Source organism: Lonchura striata, chromosome 13 (assembly GCF_046129695.1).
Source record: "Lonchura striata isolate bLonStr1 chromosome 13, bLonStr1.mat, whole genome shotgun sequence".
NCBI lineage: Eukaryota > Metazoa > Chordata > Aves > Passeriformes > Estrildidae > Lonchura > Lonchura striata.
The window spans coordinates 10,515,286-10,537,502 of record NC_134615.1 but is presented as its reverse complement, the minus strand read 5'-3'; the positions used below and the strand labels follow the sequence as shown (position 1 = coordinate 10,537,502).

The window sequence follows — 22,217 nt, the reverse complement described above, 5'->3', positions numbered from 1 at the left end:
AATACTATTACTTATAGTGGAATAAGCTGAAATGGGATGGTATCATCCTGAAAACATTTTACTGCTTTTCTACCACTGTGAAACCCAGCACATAAATGGAGGCATCTCATTTCTCTAAATGTGCTTTCTTAATGTGAAAGGGTTGAAGCACTTTCCAGAGGTCTCTATCTAGAAAAAGCCTTCCACTGATATTTAATTGAACTGCCTTTGCTGTGAGACATGCAATAAAATACACTGGAATCAAATGTAAATGCATCATTGTGCTTTATGTAAAGAAAATCAGCTTAATTTGCTTTTTTCACCACTATATGCACAAGCCTAGCATGCCCAGTTGTTGTAACTAATTTTTTTTAATTGTTGGAAATATTCCAATTTACATTAGCTGATTAATAAAACCACCATTTTCAGAAGAATTATATTAAGCCTTGTTCTCACAGGAAGCCTGTGAGTCCAATTTTTGACTGCAGTGCTTTCATATACGCCTCAAGAGAGGATCAATTACAGTGTAAATATATCAGAAACATCTTCACACACTTTGACAGTGTAGAAATCACTCTATGTACAGAAAGTCTGGCCCAGCTTACTCTCCACACACAAAAGTTAAAAAAACTTAGCGTATTCAGAGGGAGTGCTCATCTGTAATTGAAGAAAAATATTGTTCTATTGAAGAAAATGCAAGCCAAGTATTACCATACTGTTTCAGGCATTAAAATAATACTAAAATTTAGAACCAGATTCTGGAAAACCTTACTGAAGTAAATCAGCATTTAGTCTGCTCAGCAAACTGAAGGACCATACATTCAGGTATCTGCAAACTGACATTAATTCAGACATAAATGTTTCTATACCTATTCTCATCTTGCTTTGCACAATTATAAAGAGAAAAAAACAAAAAGCAAATCAACCACAGTAAGGTTTACTACAGGCTTCGTCTTTTAAAAGCATTAAAAGCCATTGTAATCACATTTTCACAGCTCATTGCATCCCTTGTACCTTTCAATTACTGGTGAGACATCCCACCCACTCTGAAACTGAACTGAACCTCCCAGAAAAGACAGAAATCAGCTGTAAGGTCTTATTCTGTTAGCAGTCAGCTACCCAACAGGTACAGCACACGCAAGGGCATTGCTCAGCAATTAACCATACCTAGTGCTTTACAGGGAAGGGGAAAAAAAAAAAAAAAAAAATTAAATTCCAGTAGTCAGAGTAGTAGCAAAATATTTATGAAAAATTTTAAAAAAACCAAACACTTGGCTGCAAGAGTCATAAAACCTTAATGACGCTCAAGAGTCTCACTTTTGATAACCTGTAAAAATTATTTGAAAGAGCTTTATGAAATCCTTAGAATTTAGAAAAATTAGGAAGAATGCTGCTTTAATGTTTTGTAGTGGCAGAAACTTTGACAAAGTACTCTATTTTAAACTAACTTAGAGTGGGACTTAAACATTGCTTAATTTTTGCATTGCTCAGAGCCAGCTGCATGGTGCTGACACCTCTTCAGATTGGCATTTCTGCAAGTAATCCAGTAGTGTTCAAACCCTCTCACAATAAAGATTGTACTCTTAGGTTATCATTTGTTCTGTCAGTCATCCAAGTGAAGGTGCAATGTTTAAATACACAGTAGTCACACAGTGTGGTACCTTTAAAATTACTGGTAATAATATAGCTAAATATTTACATTAGAAAAAGGCCCCACAAAATTGTCTCCTGGAACATTTCCCAGGCTAAATAACAGTCTTTGCCAATACACCTGCAGCTTTTTGTAACTAATTAAAAAACTTGAGCCAGCACACTCAAAAGCCTCAAAAAACCAAATGCAGAGTGCATTACTTGGAAAAAAAAAACCTACCCATTCTCAACAATTGATGCATGTGTAATTGCAGTACTTTTGTCTTCACTTCTTTTATAAAGCCTTGATTATTTACAACAGGTTATTTTGAAAGGAAATTGGAATTAAGGGAAGTAATCAAGGAGTAGAATAAGTTAAAATTAAGGGATAGAATAAGTTTTGGTTAGGGAAACTACTAATTACAGAACCTATACTTTGGATCCTTTTCAAAAAGTTTGCCTCTCGATACGAAACTTGATGATCTATGGGTTCATTAAGATGGCAGCATTGCAACAAATTCCCCGAAAGGGAAACCTTCTTAATCACCTTCTTAGTCACCAGGGCTTCAAGCACAGATAAATGTCTGTCACATCGTAACTATAATCAGGGACTTGAACAAGATGTAAAAATTTGTTTCTGTAAAGCATTTTAAATAATTCAATTTCAAACCATTCTGGCTTTTTTTCTGTAGTTCTGCAAACAACAAAAACAACCAAAAAAATTTAGTTAAAAAATATACCAATATTTCACAATAAGGATTTGGGGTTGCCTTACGATTTAGGACTATATTACACACAAAACTTGAGGGCTCTAGTTACGTTATTTCTATATCTTTCCTTCTGAAATACATAGAATTTATTTGAGGTATCATTCTTAGAATACACTACTATTTGTGCTGACTGCAAATTAAAGTTTTTGCTATTCACATTAATGCAGGATACTTCCTATACCCTAGTATTTTAAGTCCACATCCTGCAATCAACCAAATATTTAAATTTATGCATGCAAATAACCTCATTGAAGACCATAATACTGAGGATCAGACCACCATCTGTAAAGTGTGTTCATAGATTCCGTAGCTCTTTTACCCAGTACGGGTCTGAAAGACAGCCTGGAAATTCATTTTTCTCCTTGTTACAACCAGTACAGCTCCTGTTTCAAGGAGCCCAAACCCAAACTACTCAGGAAGGCCCAGTTTCATAAAATCATTCACACAACCAATTTTCAATTGCAAAAATTCTAATAAAGAGCAAGCAGGTGCACCAGGCAGCTGAAGCAAGCTATTGCAAAACATGAAAAAAAACCCACACCTATTTACACATCACCATTACAGTATTTCCCCAACAGTAATGCAAATAATAAACTTGGCATCAACTCACATTCAGGGAAATCTCCAATATATTCTGCAGGTGTGCCAAGCAGAAAAGCAAGAACAGGCATTGGGTGTGTCAAATTCCTTCAACTACTATGAGCAAAATATTGCACTTTTCCATCTCTAAAATAAACTTACAAGGTACAACCAAAGATCCAGGAAAGTGAAATTTCCCCTGCAACTGAACAGAGCCTGTCACTTAGGATATTTTACTGCAAAATAAATTCCTCCTGTAGGAGGGAAACAAAATAATTCTTTCCCAACAAATCCACTTTGTAAGCAGCCTGTTGTAAGATGTCAGAGAATTTCCAGTGTTCTCAGCCTAGCTCACATTTAGGGTCTGTACGCCTGCATTTGTGCTTATGGCAAGAGGCTTGAAATTTCTCCCAAGTATGAGGAAGATTAAGTTAAGTTGCATTCCAAAACAAAAACAAAAACAAAAAAAAAACCCAAAAACAAAACAAACCCCCCCCCAAAAAAAAAAAAAAGGTAAAAATATGATATTTTTTCTAGTCCGCATCACAACAATGCAGGGAGAAAGTTCCAACTTGTTTTAATAATTGTCCCAAGTATATAATCATTAGTAAACCTTTTCCATAGCATCTTTTTTTTCCACTTCAAAAGGGCTTTAGTTTGCCTTGAATGTTACAATGTCAGGTACTACCCAATCTCAGCAGGCTGGGTCACAGAGCCACAACTGCTGACACTCATAGCAACCTCCCTGAGAGCAGCTTCAGACCACTATAATGCATTTGAATACAGATTTATCAGGAATAAATCTAGAATTACACTAATAAAATAAATTCAGCAGTGCAAACGTGTTTTATAAGCATGGCAAAAAAGAAAAGAAAATTTTCACAGCACCAAGCATTATCCACATCATTTAGAAGTCAGTAAACCTTCTGTTATATGAGAGATTCCAAAAGACCGTGCTGATGTGGTAGAAATAAATTTTCTTTCAGCTTTTGAATGATATTTTGTGTCTCAAAATGCTGGTAATTTCATTTTTATTATGAAGTTCCTTGCTTATAATGTCGTTTGTAAGTAATAATAGCTAAAAGCAACATTGGCTGCAGTGTTTGCGTTTTAACAGTGGATGGCACCAATCACCTCAGAAATTACCTCCCTAAATGTTAGATTACCTTCTTAAGTGTGAACCTTGTAGCATAATTCAAATGTGAAAGCAAAATGCAAATGTGTAAACAACAAAAAGAGAGGAAAAAATATTGTCTTCAGAAAAGTACTCCAGGGGAAGCAACTTTCTTAAATATTACACTCCCTGTGAAAACCCTGTCCTGCACAGAATGTTTGTGTACAAATGCCTGTGTACACACGTTTGAATTTCTTTTTTTTACCACTGTCACAGACAAATATCTTATTTGGCTCAAATAGTGACTTTAAATTCAGATTGGAAAGTGTAGATAGCAATACCTGAACATAAGCTTTTACTAAGATTTTCCTATGGGCTAAGAACTGCAAACTGTCATTTGCTTTAAAAGTTCTAATAGGGATACAAATAGCTTTATAAAAATGATATTTCATATTTCTGTATTAAGCCTTTCCTGGTTTAACATACAAGTAGATTAAAACAAAATATGCACATTTAAATGTACAACAATAAAATATTTGTTCTCCCTTTGGAAGCTGTATTTAATGAACAGCTGCTAAAATCTAATTTCTCAGTGATGCTGAAGAGTTGGCCAAAACAAGCAGGACTCAAATAGTTCCAAGGGGAACTTGGAAGATACTAACCTGTGTCTGGGATGGAATGAAAGAAGACATCTACTCCTTTGTACAACAGTTGATCCGTACTGTCAGATCCAGACACGCAAAAGTCAACAGCAGTCCCAGAGATACTTTTTAAAACCTAATTTTACCCTTCACGTCTATTTAACAGCTTGGGGGTGGTGGAGTGGCGGGGAGAGCTAAGGAAAAGTGTGTCCTCTATATTTTCCAAGCTATCAGAGCTAAAGATTTGGGGATCGGCGCTACACTTCTGTCCCCTGCCATCAGAAGGGATAAAGCTTGCACTTCTTTTTAAGTGAACTCCAAGCAGGCAGTACCTACTGGCTGGTGCCAAAAGTGTGTTTCACCAAGGTCTCCCAGCCAGGCGGGGCAGGGAGCGGCCCTTCCGCGGGGCTGCGCCGGGCGATAAGGGGGAGCACTCGCAGTCTCCCGGGACACACGGACAGCGATGGGAGGAGCCGAGGGGCGGGGAAGGACCGGGAGCGGGGATAGGGAGCCCGGGAGCCGGGATAGGGAGCCCGGGAGCGGGGATAGGGAGCCCGGGAGGCTCTGCGCAGTGCGGGGCTCCTCAGCACCAGGGGCGGGAGCTGGCGCGGGATGCGCGGCCGGGGCTGGGCAGCTCCTGGAGCGGGGCCTGCGGCGGGTGGCAAAGCTGGTCAAGGGACTGGAGCGTCGCTCTTAGAGGAAAGGCTGAGGAAGCTGGGCCTGTTCAGCCCCGGGAAGAGACGACTGAGAGGGGACCTCATGAATGCGCATAAATATCTAAAGAGGGGGTGCTAAGAGGATGCACCAGGCTCTGCTCGGTGGTAAAACTGATGCATAGGAAGCTCCACCTGAATGTGAGGAAGAATTCCTTTCCTGTGCAGTGGCTGCGCCCTGGAACAGGCTGCCCAGGAAGGCTGTGCGGTGCGGAGCTGCCCAGGACGGCCGGGGCGCAATCCGATGCCCTGAGCTGGCCCTGCCCGGGCGGGTGCTCCGCTGCCCCGCCCTGCCCCGCCCCGCGGCCCTCAGGGGCGGCCGGCCCGGCCCCACGGCGGCGCGGAGGGGCGGGGCCGGGCCGGGGGCGGGGCCAGGCCGCCGGTTCCAGCCATGGCGGCGCGGCTGCGGGCGGGCGCTGCCCGGCGCCGTCGCGGGCCGATGACGCGCGCGGTCGGTGCGGCGTTTCCCGGTGTCGCTGTTCCTGCTGCGGCGGGGTTGCGCGCCCCGCGCTGATGGCGGCTCGCCGCACACCGCACGGCCCCGCGCCGGGGCCCGGGCTGGATGAGTTCACCGTCCCCGCCGAGAAGAGCTGCCTGCTGGAGCGCAGCCGGGGCCGCATCGAGGGCTTGTTCGAGGTGCGGCTGACCGTGCTGGGGGCGCAGGGGGACTGGCGGCCCGCGCTGCAGCCGCCCAACGCCAGTGCCAGGATCTGGGTGCAGCTGGCGGGCCGCACGAAGGCCGTGAGCAGAGCCAAGGTACAGCGGGGTCTGCGTGCGGAGGGGCCGCCGCACCGGTGCGGCCGGGGCCGCGGGGCGGAGGGAGAAAGGGCGGGGAAAAGCCGAGTGCCCCAGGAGGAAACAGAAACAGCGCTGCCTTGGCAGATGGGTGTGTGCCCGGTGCCAGGGAGTCTCCGTGTTGACATAAGCGCAGGGAATAAAGCGAAACAACTCCGCTGGGTAGTGCAGAGTTCACGGGCACCGCGTTGTGAAATTGTCCAGCCCGCGCTAAGGTGTAGCACCGGTGGGGATGGGCCGAGTTTTGTTTTAAAGCGAGATTTAAAAGTTTCGCTTTCCTTCTTCCTCCCAAATGAAGAAATTCCTCGGAGCTGTTCGGGCGTTGCCGTGTTTTGCCTTGCAGACTTCTGCTTATTCTGTGGCATTTTGTAGCTCGCTGGCGAAGCTCTTACTAAAGCTTAACGCAGCTAGTATTTCCTCCAGGTAAAAGTTGTCAGACCCGAACAGCCTCACCAGTCTGGGGCAGACAGTTCGCCTTTCAAGCCCGCTCTAACGCGTTAAGAGAACGGCCTGTGCGGGCTGTGTCTCAGAGGGGGCAGCAGTTGCTGTGAAGTGTCGTCACGAATGTTAAATGTCTTGCACAACTAACCTTTGGGGGGAGTTTCTCAGCAGTGATGCTGAAATTGATATTACTCATAATGAGCCTGGCAAGTACAGCTGCTTGAATCATGTGATGAGAACTTTGGTGTGAGCAGTAGCTAGGCTGAACCTTTCAAACCCAAAATCTCGCTATATGGACGTTGGTCGGTCTGGTTGTTTAACTACGCTTGGGTGTTCGCGGGGATCCGGAGCTTGTGTTTTGGGACTGATCTCAGACTTGGCAGCCTGCTTTCAAAAACTTTATTCCTTAACTATGTCATGCATGTGTTCCTCAACATGTAATGCACTTCCTTACAATGAGCTGTAAGAAAAATACTATGACTATATAGGGGTTTGAATTATTTGACTCTGACATTTACTCTAAACCAATTTGCTTGGACTCAGAGAATCTGGAAACTGTTACAGATAGCTATTTTTCTCCAGGTATCAGCAACTTCCCTTTTTTCTAGGAAATTAAAGCACAAGAAATAAATAGCACAAGATTTCCATTTTCTAATTGCTGCCTTTCCAAACAAGATAAAAAAATGTTTCCTACTCTCAATACTTTAAAGGGTATGAAAAACTTGATTTCTCTTATGGGTAGAGCAGTTTTCAGACACTGTCTGGAGGAATTACTGTACAGGAACTACAATTGCTTGTCTTCCATTGAAAGGTTTGGTGGTAGCAATTTATGTTACAATTTTTCAGTCATAGATAATGTATAGGTTCTCCATTGCTACTTAGTTAAAAACAGAAGTTCCTAAATTTAGAGGATCCTTTTCACCAATTCTGTTATCTTGTTGCTCTGCATAAGCAGTCATGTGATGAGTAAGGCGTGGAGAATAACCCTGTGGGTTTTGCTGCGGAAGCAGTTTGTGCTGATAATGCTCCTGAGGCAGCCTGCCTTGATACCCATGATGATGTAACTCGAGGTGATAGGAAATGATGTTATATTATTCATACCTTGTGTTGGTTCTCAGCTCCATTTAAAAAAAAAAAACAATGTTTGAGAGTAAATATATGTAGTGTACTTGGCATTCTGCAGATACAATGATTGCAGCTTAGAAGCTGGTTTCACTTTAGTGAAGAATTTTAAGCACAGAAGGAGGTAGTTTGGGAAAAATAATGCTATCTGAAAGAATAAATAGTATACTATATTCACAGAGTTTTGAGCTCTTGATGCATTTAAAACAAGGTAGTATAGTGAATTAGCTTATAGGTGGCAGAAATAACATTGTGATTTTTTTTTTTCCATTTTATTTGAAAATCTTGAACTTCAAGAACACAGAAGTACCTGGAGTCTGGAGTTTTCTCAGTTAGTAACAAAAATATAGGCTGGCTGCTGGCATGGTAAGCCTTAGGAAATGTACTTTGAAACTTTTCAGAAGTTCAGGTTCATGGACTAGGTAAAACTCTAGTGAAAGGCATTTGTTCATGAAGAGTTCTCTTTAACCAAAGAATAGGAATAGGAAAATAAGTCTCTTCTGACAGTCTTTTAAACTGTTTGATCTACAAATTAAGTTGCCTGTTACTATTGGGTATAAATGAGAGAATATAAAAGAGCCTTCTATGAGATCTATTTAAAAATCATTTTAGATATTGGTGTTTTATTTCTATTGTCCTGTTTACTTTCTGACATGACTTACGCTAAGTTGGCTTTATTTTCTAATGTTTCTGTCCATTACTGACCTAGCAAAAACCAACTGGATATATTAGGTTTTCACAACTATTCACTCTGCTCTCTTTCTCCTCTTAGGAGTACATCAAGGGGCTATGTGAACCTGAGCTAGAAGAAAAAGAATACTACCCAAAGGACATGCACTGTATCTTCGTTGGTGCACAGAGCCTGTTTCTCAACAGTCTTATTCAGGATACTTGTGCTGATGTAACTGTGCTGGAAATGGGATTTCTCAATATTAAGGGGGGTGCAGAAGCTGTTGTTATGGCTCAAAGTCATGTGCAGCAGTTTGTGAAGCTTTTTGAGAATAATGAAAGTTTATTAAATGACAATGAATCGGAGATTAAAAAGCAGTTCAGACAATTTGTGGAAGCACATGCAGATAAGTATACAATGGATTTACTGATTTTGCCTAGTGCACTAAAAAGGGAACTCCTGGCTCTCACCCAAACTGCTGTTTCTGAAGGGGTGACTGGTATCATAGATCTCACAGGTTCTGAAAGCCCACAGCAGCTTGGACAGAACAGCACCTCCGAAGTCATTGCTGCAAACAGAGATGGAAGTGCAGGTGGGGAGGAAGCAAGAAGCAATGCTGGCACACCTGTAACCGAGCTTACAAAGCAAATGGACACTGTGTTTTCTGATGATTCTGAAACAAGATTTCTTCCCATAAAGGACCCTCTGTTAGAGGCAGTGGCCTTTAAAGAGAGGCAGTCATGTAAAAGAAGGTCCTCTGATGAGGAGGAAAGGCTTCCTAAAAAGCATTTCTCTTTGGAAGATGATCCACAAGTGAAATCTGCTTTACACAAGAATCCTTCGGACCCTGATGCAGTTATTGATCTGGTTTTGGATAGCTGCACAGAATCAGATGGTCCTACTTACTGCCTTAAAGAAGGTGATGCTCTCACTGAGGAAGTAGAATACAAGATTCTTGTGAACTTTTTCAGAACAATGGGATATTCCCAAAATATTGTTGAAAAAGTTATTGGTATCCTAGGACAATCTGTGGAACCATTAATATTGCTAGAAGAAATTGAAAAGGAAAGTTTGAAATTTAAAAAAGAACATGAGCAGTCATCTCAAAAGCCTAGAACTGTCAATCTTCCTTTAGAAAATAATGTAAATAATTCACAAAAGCTAGAAGACAAAGGCATTTCTAGGAATAAAAGTCCACTTAAATCCAGTCATACTTCAAAGGAGACAAAAAATGAATGTCACCACATAAGTGGTGCTCCAGACACACAAGTTGGTGCAGAAGATAAAATGCATAGATTGGTATGTGAATCTTCTTCCCCTCCCAGCAAAAATTCAGTTCTCTGCCATAAACAGAGAGATGTTTATGGCCCTGGTAAGAATCATAACTCAAAGTCAAGCAATATAGAAACTGATGGTGGGGTAACTTCCAGGACTGTGCATGCTGGAGCTCTAAAAGATGTTGGCTTTGTAGCCAGAGGGAGCTCAGATGTGCAGCATATCTCAAGTAAGAGTAAAACTACATTTCAGCAAAAATCTTCAGGGCCCTCAACTGTACAGAACAGCCACCCTGGTTCTGAGGAGCAGCTGGGACACTACAGCTCTTCTCAAGCAAGGCCTCTCCACCAGCGCCTTTCCCAATCATCACATTGTGACAATCCTGTCCCAGACCAGTTACTGTCTTCACAAAAACACACTTCAAAGCCGGACAGAGACACACTGGGACCACATCCAGATAATTCAGTTACTGGAGTTCAAAGATTTTTGGACTCTCTGAAGGAGCCATACAAATTGGAGTTGATAAATGAACCTGGAAAACCATATTTAAAACATATAATTATTGATGGGAGCAATGTTGCAATTTCGTAAGTATGGTTCTTTTCAGCTATCCCTTTATTTACAGTTCAATGAACTTTCAGATTAAATGGGGGCTAAGAGGTTGCAGTGGCAAGTGTTAAGGTTTTGCTAGCTAGGTTTTTGGTGTGCCTGTACACAGTTGTGCTATTTCAGAGTAACCTGATTTGAATCACCAGTGTTCAGCTCAATGTAACACTTCAGTCAGAAGTAATCTCAGGGCAAGCTTTGCTCTGTTGCAATCAGCATTATGCATGAAGTGTAATTTGCTTTGCCAGTGCCTAACAACGAGGTTAAATTATTGTCAGTTTAAGTGGTTTGGATTTGAGGAAATTTTTTGTGCTCTTAATATCTTGTAGTTAATGAAGGTTCTCATTTATTAGTGATATATTTCATCTCCATCAGCATTGCCTTCCTTGGATCCTGTTATTATTTGCAAATGTATATATGTATATTTGCCAACTATGAATGTGCATTACTGAGGTTCCAATATTTCCTTCATGCACCCCAGTGGATTGGCTACATAACCCCACACTGGAGTAGGGCATAGTAGCTGGGTGTTATTGATATACAGGCTCCAGAAAGGTTATATAACACCTGGTGCCTCCTACCCAACCAAATGAAAACTGGTTATGAAACATAAAGGACAGAGCTGCCTCAAAATAGCAGAACCATAGATATTCAAATGACCTACTAAATAATCAATACCTGGGGGCCTGTTGGTTCAATCTTGTAGGTATTCTGCAGCTTCCCTCTGGCTAAATAAAGCCTCGTTTGTTTCTTGCATTTCATAAAGTGAAGAGTTTTTTGCAAAATTGCTTTGAATTGTTTTCAGTTTTACTTCTCAATACCTTGAGAACTGCTTCCATGCCTATACTGATTCAGGGTTCTTTTGGCCCCCTTTTTTGATGGGGGTGTGGGTATTAATTCATCACCTACATGCTTAGACTAATGCTCTATGGGCTCCTGAATCATTGCTTGCCTCATGTCATAAGTCTAGAAAACTGCAAAAGCTATAGAATATTTTCTTTTGACATGTGCAGCACGTTGATCTGTTGACTGTGTTGTTATCACATTGTCCCAGGGTGCTTGTGGAATGAGAGAATGCCCAGAGTTTACCCTAGCAGCTAACAAGTTTTTTTTTAATTACCTGGTTTTGTATGCTGGAAACATACATTGAGGGTAGACTGCAGTATCCAGTTGTCGGATAATTTAAATTTTATTAAAATATGGAAGAAACTCAGAGAATAATTGAATGGAATTACATCTTCCTAGAATAGTTTGTAAATAATATGTACTTGTGGTGCATCCAATCAGAAGCATCAGGTGCCCAAACAAGGTGGGAAACAAAGGGTAAGTAATTATCCTTTGAAGCCTTGGTAAACTATTTACCTGAATCACAGCCCGCATGGAGAGGCACCATGGCTCCTGTGCTTTGGGGAAGAAAGGCCAGGAGTCACCGAGTTGAGTTGTGGCCAGGGAGACATTTACTGCTGGCCAAAGTCAGTCATCTTATGGCCCTGTAGCCAGTGCTCCCGAGCGAGGCCCCTTGAGCTCTCCTGGGGCTGACAGATCCTCAGAGGACTGAACCTGGCAGCAAAGCTCCCACACACCCCTCCACACTTCCTGAGGTGCGACCCTTGCATGTTGGGAAATGAAAAGGGACTTGGTGTGAACATCTCACTGACACTGAGAGGAATTTGTTGACGAGTTCCTTTAAGCACAGGGAATTAGGTGGGCACATTGTGTACCTGTGTGTGTGTGAATTGACTGTGGTATGAATGTTACTGCCTCAAATCTACAGTTAAGTCGTTGTTATAACTATAGCAAGCCCTGTGGAATTGCTTTGTAAATGTCAAAGTACTCAGTGATTCAGTGGTGCTAAACCCTTTTGCACCCTTACCTTTGCATCCATATGCTTTGCACCCTCGTCCCCTTCTGCATTCCTGGCTTCTGTGTAAATCAGTGCAATCTGATTCTAATTTGATCTTTGTATGCCTTAACCTGTGCAGAAAATAATGAACTTACTCTTCACAAGTTCACAATAGTGAATGTTGCCTCCAAACTCTGTGAAGCCATATTTTCACAAATTCATACCAAACCCTGCCTTTGGCAATACCTTTGACAGTGTTTCTTTAAGCAGCCAATCCACTCATTTGCTGCAGTATTTACTTTAGTTACAAACCCAAGGGAAAATATTACATGTCCCAGAAGGCAACCTGCTCTTTGCTGATTTGTGCTGCTTGTGATCATATTTTGTTTAATTTAGGAAATACCTTTGTAGGGTCTTCACAGGATATTAAAGAACTGGGACAGGCAAAAGCAGTATTTGCAATGGCATTTGCAGAAATTTGCAGAACAGATACAATCTTTGCAATGGATACCTGGAAAAGACCATCTTGCTTTGGTGATTTGTTGTCCCTTCAGGTGTTTCTCTAACTCATTTAAAGCATTTCTTATTTAATTTAGTTTAGTAATGACATATTTTTTCATATTATTACTTACATTAATTCTACATGTTATTTGATAAAGTTGCTTCTATTTGCATGCTTTTTTAAGTTGTATCAGAGCAGGATTTTGTGATCATCTGGGACAAATTGGGAGCTGTTTTTCTAAGCTTCAGAACACTTAAAAAACAGTACACTGTAGTTCAGCCAGCTTGGAGTTCTAAAACAGGAGGATGAACAAGAAGACAAAGCATCAATTTTGACATGATATAGAGACTTCTGCATTTCTTGAAGTCCAGTTGAGAACCATTAATTCATTGAAAATATTTAACAGAATTTTCCCATTTAATGAATAGGATGCCTAACTTAAATTAATGGGATAATGACTGCATTTAAAGTTTATGCCCCAGAAGGTTTACAAAGAGTAACTTTTCTATTAAAATTGTCTTTCATTTTTTGGCTGTTCTTGGCACCAAGAATGCTTAATTTTATTAAGGACAATGCGGCAGAGTATTTTTTTTCCTCTGGAAATTCTGTTAGTAAGTCAGATTTTTTTTGCCTTTTATATTTCAGATATGGTTTATTCTTTTTTTTTTTTTCTTTTCTACATAAAGAATTCCTCTTGAATTTCAGAGAACCTTAATAGATGTACATTTATATAAACATATTTTTTACAGAATTTACAAAACTGGAAAAGTATAAATGAATGCTACTTGGGCTGAGTTTCACTGTAAAATATTTCCATAAAAATCTTTCAAACACCATTATGTTGGGAAGATTTCTTGGTAGGTTAAACTAGGGTTTAAAGATAGGATTCTGTTCAAAAGTAATAGGGCTTATATTAGGGTTAATTATAAGCACTTGCCTATTATTTGGGAGACTGGTTTAAAAAAGGAATACCACTTGCTCACTTACTGTTAAAAGTACTTGTAGTGATTTGACATCTAATTCAAAACACAGATTATACACTATTTTGCAAGAAATGCTTTGGCGGTTCATACCATCAGTGCTCAATCAGTGTGTCTTTTCTAGGGAATCATATCTTTGTTTTGTCTAAGTGTAGCCTCTATGGAAAGGCTGGAGTCTGGTTAGACAGTTAATTGTGCCATGTTAAACAGGCAAATAGGGTCATTGGGATAATTCCAGTTAGGAAGGGCCTCACAAGGTCATCAGTTCAAGTCTTTGTGTCTCCTCATTTTAGGCAGTTGCTGGTTTTTCTGGAAAGTCACGTAAGGGAGTTGTAAAAACAGATCATGAATATCTTAAATTTTTAAATGGAGAAAAAATATTGTCAAAATACAATGTTTTGAAAATATTTCTTTAAAGAAATTTCATTCTTTTGCTTCAAAACACTTGTTCAGACTGTTGAAATGAAGGGAGAGGAGGCCCTAAAAGTATCAGGGAGCTGTTCAGATGTAATCCTTGGTAATCAGTTGAACCAAAGGTGTTGTTTTGTAGTAGGACTGTATTTGGAGCTACTACAATATTGGATTATTATTGTTTTAATCTATATTCAATTGAGTTCAGAAACCATCACTATGGGCCTGGGCCTCTTTTTTAAAGCTAAACCTGCTTCTGATTACTCCATTGTTGTTGTGCCCAGGATACCGAAAGGAGGCTGAGCTATAAAAATGCAAAATTATACATCTGTTATCTTCTGCTGAAGAGCTCTTCTATTTAGAAGATTCCTTATCTTTTACACCCATCTGCCTTTTCTTTTCCTGAGGCTTTATGTGGGACTTTCAGCTTCACTTGGCAAGGTTTTGTTCCATTTTCTTTGTTTTCCTGGTAGTAAAACCCTAGTGAAATTAATCTCCCTTCTTTTTGTTTCACCCTCAGTCATGGTCTAAGGAAATTCTTTTCCTGTCGAGGAATTGCAATAGCTGTTGACTACTTTTGGAAACGTGGCCACAGAAATATTACTGTGTTTGTTCCACAGTGGAGAACAAGACGTGACCCTTCCATTACAGGTGAGGGATATTTCTGAATATTTCCTTAATTAAACCAGACTGTAACTTTTTCTTTGGGTACTTCTGTGAAGACTAAATGGAGAAGGAATGTTTCATCAAATGCTGAGCAGGAGCCGTCTGGCTGCTCAGCATGACTAATTGGGTTTCCATACACAGTATGAGAGACCCTGAAATGCTCTTTAGGCTAACAGGTGTGCCATCAGTGGAGGCCTGTTTGGGTTGGTTTTTGTTTGCTCTTTAATTTCTAGTTTTGACCTCCCCTTCCCCATTTGTATTGTATGAGCAATATTTCAGCTGTCAATGTAATTTCTATAGCTTAATTGGTACAAAAATAGCCCATCTTCTCTCTGCTGATTTTATCTTGGACTAACTGTCAAATCACGTTTTAACAGAGCAGAATTTCTTAACGCAGCTGGAGGATGTTGGAATATTGTCTTTAACCCCTGCAAGGATGGTTTTAGGAGCAAGAATTGCTGCTCATGATGACAGGTACAGAATATATGTAGTTTTAAAGCTGTTTCAAACATCTGACTAATGGTTGTAAAAGCTCGATTTTTCACAAGCAGTTCTGTTAGCTAATTCTGCAACCTTTCTAGACAGAGTTATGCATCCAACTTAAGACTGAGTTTTGCATCTGTTACATTATTTCACTGTTGTAGGAAACACTACTGTGTGTTAAGAAAGTCACCAAGAACTACAAATTTTCATGGCAATTAAAAAAAAAAAGGCTGTCTGAAGAAATTAATCCTCCAGTAATGTTTTTATTACTTTCTGGTCATCAGTCTATCCCTGAATTGTCTTTTATTCTTGGGGCATAAATCAGCTGTTGAGATACTATTTAGCTCCATTTTCTTCTTGGTGCCATGTTGCCACACAGACCTTGCTGTGTGTTTGGAGCAGTGTATTTGTAACAATGCATAAGCCAGCCATAAGTGAACTTATAAATTAATTTGATCACCAAAGATCAACTATAAAATGTGGGGATCATCTGGCAGTGAACAAGACACAGTAAGCTTTGGGAGTCTGCGGGAGTTTCCTAGTACTTCATTAATGTTTTATATATACCCAGCCTTTCATAAGAAATGCTCTGGCAGTGCAGTTGAGATTACTATGGAAATAAGTGTTATAATAACATACTTGCACTTTTGTTAAAAGAATGCACTTTCATTAAAAGGACACCATCCATTATCTTGTGGCTGAAGTTGTTTCAAATGGCAAAAAATGTATTTTCCGAGACATTATAAAAGAAACCAAATATTTTTTTCTTAATAAATCAGTAGTTGCTTTGTCATAGTTTAACAGAAAGGTTTTTAAGAAGTGTTGACAGAGCAAATAACTAACATGCAGAACACAGACATTAATGCTAAGCAAAATAGTGTATGGAAATGAGTTTGCTTTGGATTGTATAATAAACACTGTACTGCATAAAACATGCCATTTACCTGTGCAAATATTTAGATTATGGGATTTGGGGGCTTTTGCTTCTGTGGGTTTGTTTGTTTGGGTTTTTTAATGGAGAAGAAAACATCCCATGCAGACTCTGCTGCACTAAATAAGTGCATGCTGCGGAAAACATTGTTGTAAGTTTAAGGTGGGTAAAAATAGAGTAATTTCCTGGCAATCAAGGTGCTTGTTTTCATGCAAATAGATTACTTTGGGATGATGAAATGTTTAGTTTTCTACATCTTTGGATTGTTTTCAGCAAAACAAACTATCTTGGTGATCTTTGGAATTAATTTTACAGATTTTTGTTACACCTTGCTGCTAGAACTGGAGGTGTTATTGTGACTAATGATAACTTGAGAGAATTTGTGACAGAATCATTTGCCTGGAGAGAAATTATTCAAAAAAGGTAATAATTTGATTTCTGTGAAGTCTTAAAAGGATGTCTGTCCTTGCAGTTGTAGGCACTCTTACCTACATGTGGGATTTTGCTATCTTTTATTAATCTGTCATGCAATTCTGGTAGATCTAAATAAAGTACTCTGTGACTCACTGTGGTGATTCATGGCCTTACAGTCATGTGTTGGGTAGTCTAATGTCCATCTTATTCATATATTCTGTTATGTATGTATGTTCATTGCTCTCATAAGCAGGAGCTTGGTGTAACAGCACATGTGTCACTTCTGAAGGTCAGTGTTGGATCTTGTTTGAGCAGTCCACTTTCACAGCCTCTCTTGTCTGAAAGCTCATTTTTTCAGGGAGACATGATAGCTGATGAAGATGTAGTGTCACTTTTAATTATTCAGAATCAATCACTCTACTCAAGTGGGACAAATTGTCACAGCTAAACAAAATGAGCACTTGCAGCATATCCATATAGCCATTTCCCTGCAATTGTTGTTCTTTGGGTTTAGATGAGTTCACTTAGTTATCAAATATCCCTGCTTCATCTTGTGGACTTTTGTTTCTACTTGTTTCTTCTTGTTTGTTGAGTTTGTGTGTTTGGGATATTTTTTTTCCAGTTTCAGTTAAATCAGGTTATTTTACTGCTGAGGTGTGATCTTCTATTAGTAAAATTTCCCACTAATCCCTCAGTGTCCCTGACATTTTCTGAGGTTACGTCTGTTACAGTGGCTGGGGTCAGTATAGCTCTAATGAAATAAGGAACTAAAAACTTGCCCTGGATTCACACAATATAGCTGTGAGACCATGGAGTTGATGCTGGCTGATCACGTAGACATTTACATAATTTCTTGAGTGAATTCTACCCAAGTCAGGTTCTGTCCTCCCACAGAACTTTAGCAAGAATACTTGGTGTGGCATCTTGAGTCTGTGGTTTTTTAAGAGCTTGTGTTAACATCTGCTATTAGTTTTACTTCTGGGGAAATTCCACTGTACCAGATCTCCTCCTTGCAGACAAATTTCAGTTGAACTGGGTTGGTGGTTTTTTTGTAATGCAGATCTCTTCCTGTCCCAAAGTGATTCCAGAAAAAAAGTTTTATGTCTTAACCATAAACATTTAATACTATATTTGTTAGTTGTGTGGCTTTCTGCTAACACAGGTATTTCAGCTCCAGACTGAAGATCTTTGCAAGGAAAAGAGTTAGAACAACCAAAAAATCTCTAATCACCTGGAAAATTCGACCCTGGTCTTGTTGCAATTTTTCTGTCATAAAAGTTGCTGTAAAAAAAAAAAAAAGAAAAGGGAAAGCTGTGTTTTGCAGTGTAATAGAGACAGTTCACAGCTCCCATGGAATTAGACAGGGAATACTGGTTGTGTCTTAGTTGGGTTTACTAATTAGTCTTCAGGGACTCCTCATGTGGTGTCTACCCTAAGGAGATTCATCCTGTGCTACAAAGGTGAAGGACAGCAAAGGTGAAATACCTTGTTATTTAAAAGAACTGTCTTGCAGGTTGCTCCAGTACACTTTTGTTGGTGACATATTTATGGTTCCTGATGATCCTCTGGGAAGAAATGGACCCAGATTAGATGACTTCCTTCGAAGTGAAGGCTGTTCTAGGTATAAACACTGTTTTCACTTTTGTTTGACACAGTTATTTCACATTTGAAATAAACTGTTCTCCTGCTTCACTTGCACACCTGTAAAGCACAGTAAAGTTAAGCAGGAACACTGTAGCACGTAGCAGTTTAACAAAAAAAACCCAACAAAACAACGTTTTTCCTGTTACTTCAGTTGGTTCAGAAACTGCTGGTGACATTTCCCGCTAACTGAGATCTGAGAACTGAGGTATGACAAAAGCTGCTTCTGAGATTTGACTGTGGTGGCTTTCATGCATGGGTGTGTTAACAGCACCCAGAGGTGCCAGAGATGTGAGTATATGTGTTGTTAATTACACTGATGGTATCTAAGGCACCTTGGTTGGTCACTTCACGGTGGGACAATAGGTGCTACAAACACTCTGCACTTGGGTTTTTTTTGTCAAGGGGAGACACTTCACCTCATGGTTGAGAGTACTTTACTGTTGTCAAAACAATTTTTGAGGCATTGTTATTAAATCTGTTTGTATTTGAGTAATAATTATAAATATTAATTAACATATGTTGTTCGTTTAAAATTAATGTACTTTTTAAATGTGCACATATTCAAAGTATGAATTTGCTTTGCATGAACTGCCAAGATTTGAGGATTAGTTTGCTCTTTTGCACAAGATGATAATACGCTGTTCTTTCACCAGTTTAGGAATTGGAAATGATAATAATTCTGAGGAGTGTTGAGAGGGCTTTTAAAAACAAGTGAGGTAACTTAAAAATTCTCAATAGAAAAGGCAAGCTATTCTTAAGGATTAATAGAAAGAATAAGCAAGAATCTAATCTACTGTAAACATTTGAGTATAGTAGAACATTCTTATACTATAGATTACAAGCTGATTTGAAAATAAGTATGTTGACATTTAAAAAGCAAGTGTAATGCTAGAACTCCACAAGAAAATGCAGAGTATTCAAGCTCTTGTACAAAACCTCTGAGATGTTTTTTTGAAGCACTGTGTTTTACTTGCCTGTGTCTGAGAAATAAAACGAAAACAGTCTTCTGAGGTAGGTGAGTGTGATGGTTGTAGAAATGTAAAGAGTCTTTTGAGAAGACCACAGAAGAGCTTGGTTTCTTATCTGTGAACTTGGAACTGGAACTAGGCTTTGGTGTTTGTTTTGGGGTTGGGCTGGGGAAGGGTGGTGGACCAGGAAGAACAGAGAAAAGCTGCCAGTGCAAAGAGTTAATTTTGTTCCTTCCCTGTGACTTTCTACATGATTTAAATGATGCAGAAAATACAAATGGCACCAGGAACAAGATCAGAAACTGGCAGGACCTTCAGCAGTTAGAAAACCTTTCCACACTGAGTAACTCGAGGTATCATAACCCAAATGCTTTTAAAATAGAGCTCTGTAATTTAGGTACTGTTTCCCTTGGTGGTAGGAAACTAGACTCTAACATGAGTTCCAGTTCACATTTCTCTGGTATCTGCTGGCGTCTGAAGTAGGCTGACCTTTATATTTTGTAGTGCTTGCACTAGAGTAGCAAAACTTTAAAGTGTGAAATGAAATTGCAATAATTGAGAGTATTCAAATCCTGAGGTTGCTAAAACAACTTCATTGGCCAGTTAAGGATACCATACAAAGGAAAATGATCTAAAAATGAGCACAGCTCAGTCCAGAGTAAAAGTACATGAGGAATAGTCTGTTGTGAAGCAGTCTTGGAAGCCCCTTTGGTCTGTCAGGATTTTCACATGCCCCACATCAGTATACATGTGTTCAATGTATCTATACCTTCATAAAATTTGCTGTAATCTGCCAAGTAAAGGACTCACAGCATATTGAGGCTATTCCTGGGTGATATTAATGTTAGTTATGCCAAATTCATATCAAGAGCTGTTACACCTCCTGTTTTGTTTCACTTTGAAAGAATGCTTGTCATTTGATTCCAGTCAGTAACTGCAATGAGCAGTAGGGAAGTTTTAGTTATACACATTTGTCTTTTCTTTCTCATATACAGAGAGGGCTACAGTTAGCATGTCCTTTAGCTTAATTAATTTAAAAAATTATTTTGTTCCATAGAGATTCCTGGTCAACACACAAGGCTTTGCAGAGCAGTGGACAATATTCTTCTGAGACACCTTTTTTCCTCCCCGAAATGAGCAGTGGCGGTCGACAGCCTGGAGGAAGAGTGCAGGATGATTGTTCACCCCCGTGGCTTCCACAGGAAGAAAACGCAGAGCCTTGTCCAGCAATTCCATTACAGAGATCTCCCTCAGAAACAGCCCAGCTAAGAGAAGCCCTGATCAAAATTTTTCCTGACTATGATCAAAGGCAGAAGATTGATCAAATACTATTTAATCATCCATTTATGAGAGATCTTAATGCACTGTCCGCCATGGTGCTTGACTGAATGCTTACACAGCTTTTATATCACAACTGCTCTGACTAACAATTATCAATGTGAAGAAAAATGTCGCTCTTTTATGTTACATTGTGAATATTAAAAACATAATTTTATTTGTATAAACAAAGATTATTTTTCTCTATGTTCTGCTGCTAATAGATGCCAGGTTTTGGTAAATTAAAAACTGCTTCTACTACAGCTTTTTAGTCATATTTTCTATGAAAAAAAAAAACAAACCAAAAAACTCTTCTGCTTCACTTTTGAGCAGTGCATTAGTACTTTCTACAAAACCCTTTTCCTGGAAGGCAGAATTCCCGTCAGTTGGAGACCCGCGTGTGGGAGCAGCTGCCAGCAGGTGGCGGCCGCGGGCCCGTGAGGATCCCCGGGAAGGGCCTGAAAATCCAAGAAAATCCCATTTGCTCTTTCAGGGTGGAAGTGCTGTGTGGGGTGGTTAGAAGAGAAAGTATAAATTCACAGCTCTCAGGAAGAAGGTGTTTTGAATTCTTTCAAAGATTTTGAAACCTTACAATGGTTTTTAAATCGGGCATTATCTTGACTATCAGGATTCTCTCCGAATAATTTTAATATCTTTAACAATTGCACTGATGGCTTGTGTGTTCTAAGTGTGAATGCTGTGATGTTAACAGAATGCGACACTGTCTGTACAGAAATGGCTTTTTTGTGCAGAGCTACAGCTGTAGTCAGCTCCACCCCTTTAGATACCATCACTGTTCTGGGATCTATCCCAAAAATAAGGGGGGAAAAGGAAGGTAATTTGTGAAAACTGTCCAATAGGACTGCTTTCTAAAGCAGAGCAAAATTAAGATTGGCTGTATTTCTGTACACACTTAAGTCTCTTACTCCTTCCTTTTAACCAGTCTCTGGTGCCAAATGTTCATATGAGTAAATTCAAATGAGACTGTAAAGAAAACATGGGCTCCAGAGCCTACATTCAACTTCTGATGTACTGAGCCTTACCCTAAAGCATTATGGCGTTCTCTCTAGTTCCATGTGGTCTGAAATCACTCTTTGTTTATATGCAAAAGAGCTGAAATATACTTGAGGAACTGGGGGTTTTGAAAGACTTTTTTGCATTGCCCTTTCATATTTTGTGAAGTCAGAAACAGAAGGCAGTCTTGCTCTTCCCTGAACACAAGCAACCTGAAAGAGAATTGCAGCAAGAACAAAAGTTTTAGGAACAGTAGTTACAGCTTCTCAAAATACAGATGATGATGAAGAGAGGCCTTTAATGTTTCTACATCCAAACAAACAAATCTAAATTATTCTTTATTCTGCATAGGTGAGAGGGAGATTGCTAATCATGTGAGCGTGTGGTCCTTCTGACCAGCACGTTTGCCAAGAACTAGTTCTTACTGGTGAAGTGCTGTGTAATCTTCAAGTTCTAACCCTATAAAAACTTAAACAGATTATTAAAGCCTCTTTCATTGCTATATACAGTTGGTATAATTTTAATAAATAGTAAGAGACTAAATCACCAGCTCCCTCACACTCCCTGGGGGCCTGTGTACATGTGTGAACGTGCCCCTTGAAAAACTTGTCTTCTTTTCATTAGGTATATCCCTGATTGCATATGTTGTTTTGTGTGCTAGTGTGGGGATATAAATATATATAAATATATTGTAATCTTTATTTCATAGA

At 39.7% G+C, this 22,217-nt stretch overlaps 1 protein-coding gene and 1 long non-coding RNA gene across 3 annotated transcripts in view; one reads left to right on the top strand and one right to left on the bottom strand.

Moving 5' to 3' along the window:
* LOC110473527 (uncharacterized) overlaps window positions 1-4,771 on the bottom strand; it is a 69,910-nt gene extending 65,139 nt beyond the window's left edge. Inside the window, exon 1 of the long non-coding RNA XR_002465894.2 lies at window positions 4,734-4,771. This is a non-coding gene — a long non-coding RNA (uncharacterized LOC110473527). The remainder of the gene's footprint in view (window positions 1-4,733) is intronic.
* Window positions 4,772-5,863: 1,092 nt separating this feature from the next.
* N4BP1 (NEDD4 binding protein 1) lies at window positions 5,864-20,756 on the top strand. 2 transcript variants are annotated; one of them, XM_021536118.3, is made up of 7 exons: window positions 5,864-6,181; window positions 8,556-10,315; window positions 14,591-14,721; window positions 15,114-15,210; window positions 16,466-16,573; window positions 18,078-18,185; window positions 19,445-20,293. In XM_021536118.3, exons 1-7 carry the CDS (start codon window positions 5,939-5,941, stop codon window positions 19,521-19,523), a joined length of 2,526 nt encoding a protein of 841 aa, XP_021391793.1. In that variant the 5' UTR covers window positions 5,864-5,938; the 3' UTR covers window positions 19,524-20,293. The 2 variants fall into 2 exon arrangements, with proteins under 2 accessions (XP_021391793.1, XP_021391792.1); XM_021536117.3 differs by having other exon boundaries at window positions 5,865-6,181; window positions 20,234-20,756.
* The last annotated feature ends 1,461 nt before the right edge of the window (window positions 20,757-22,217 follow it).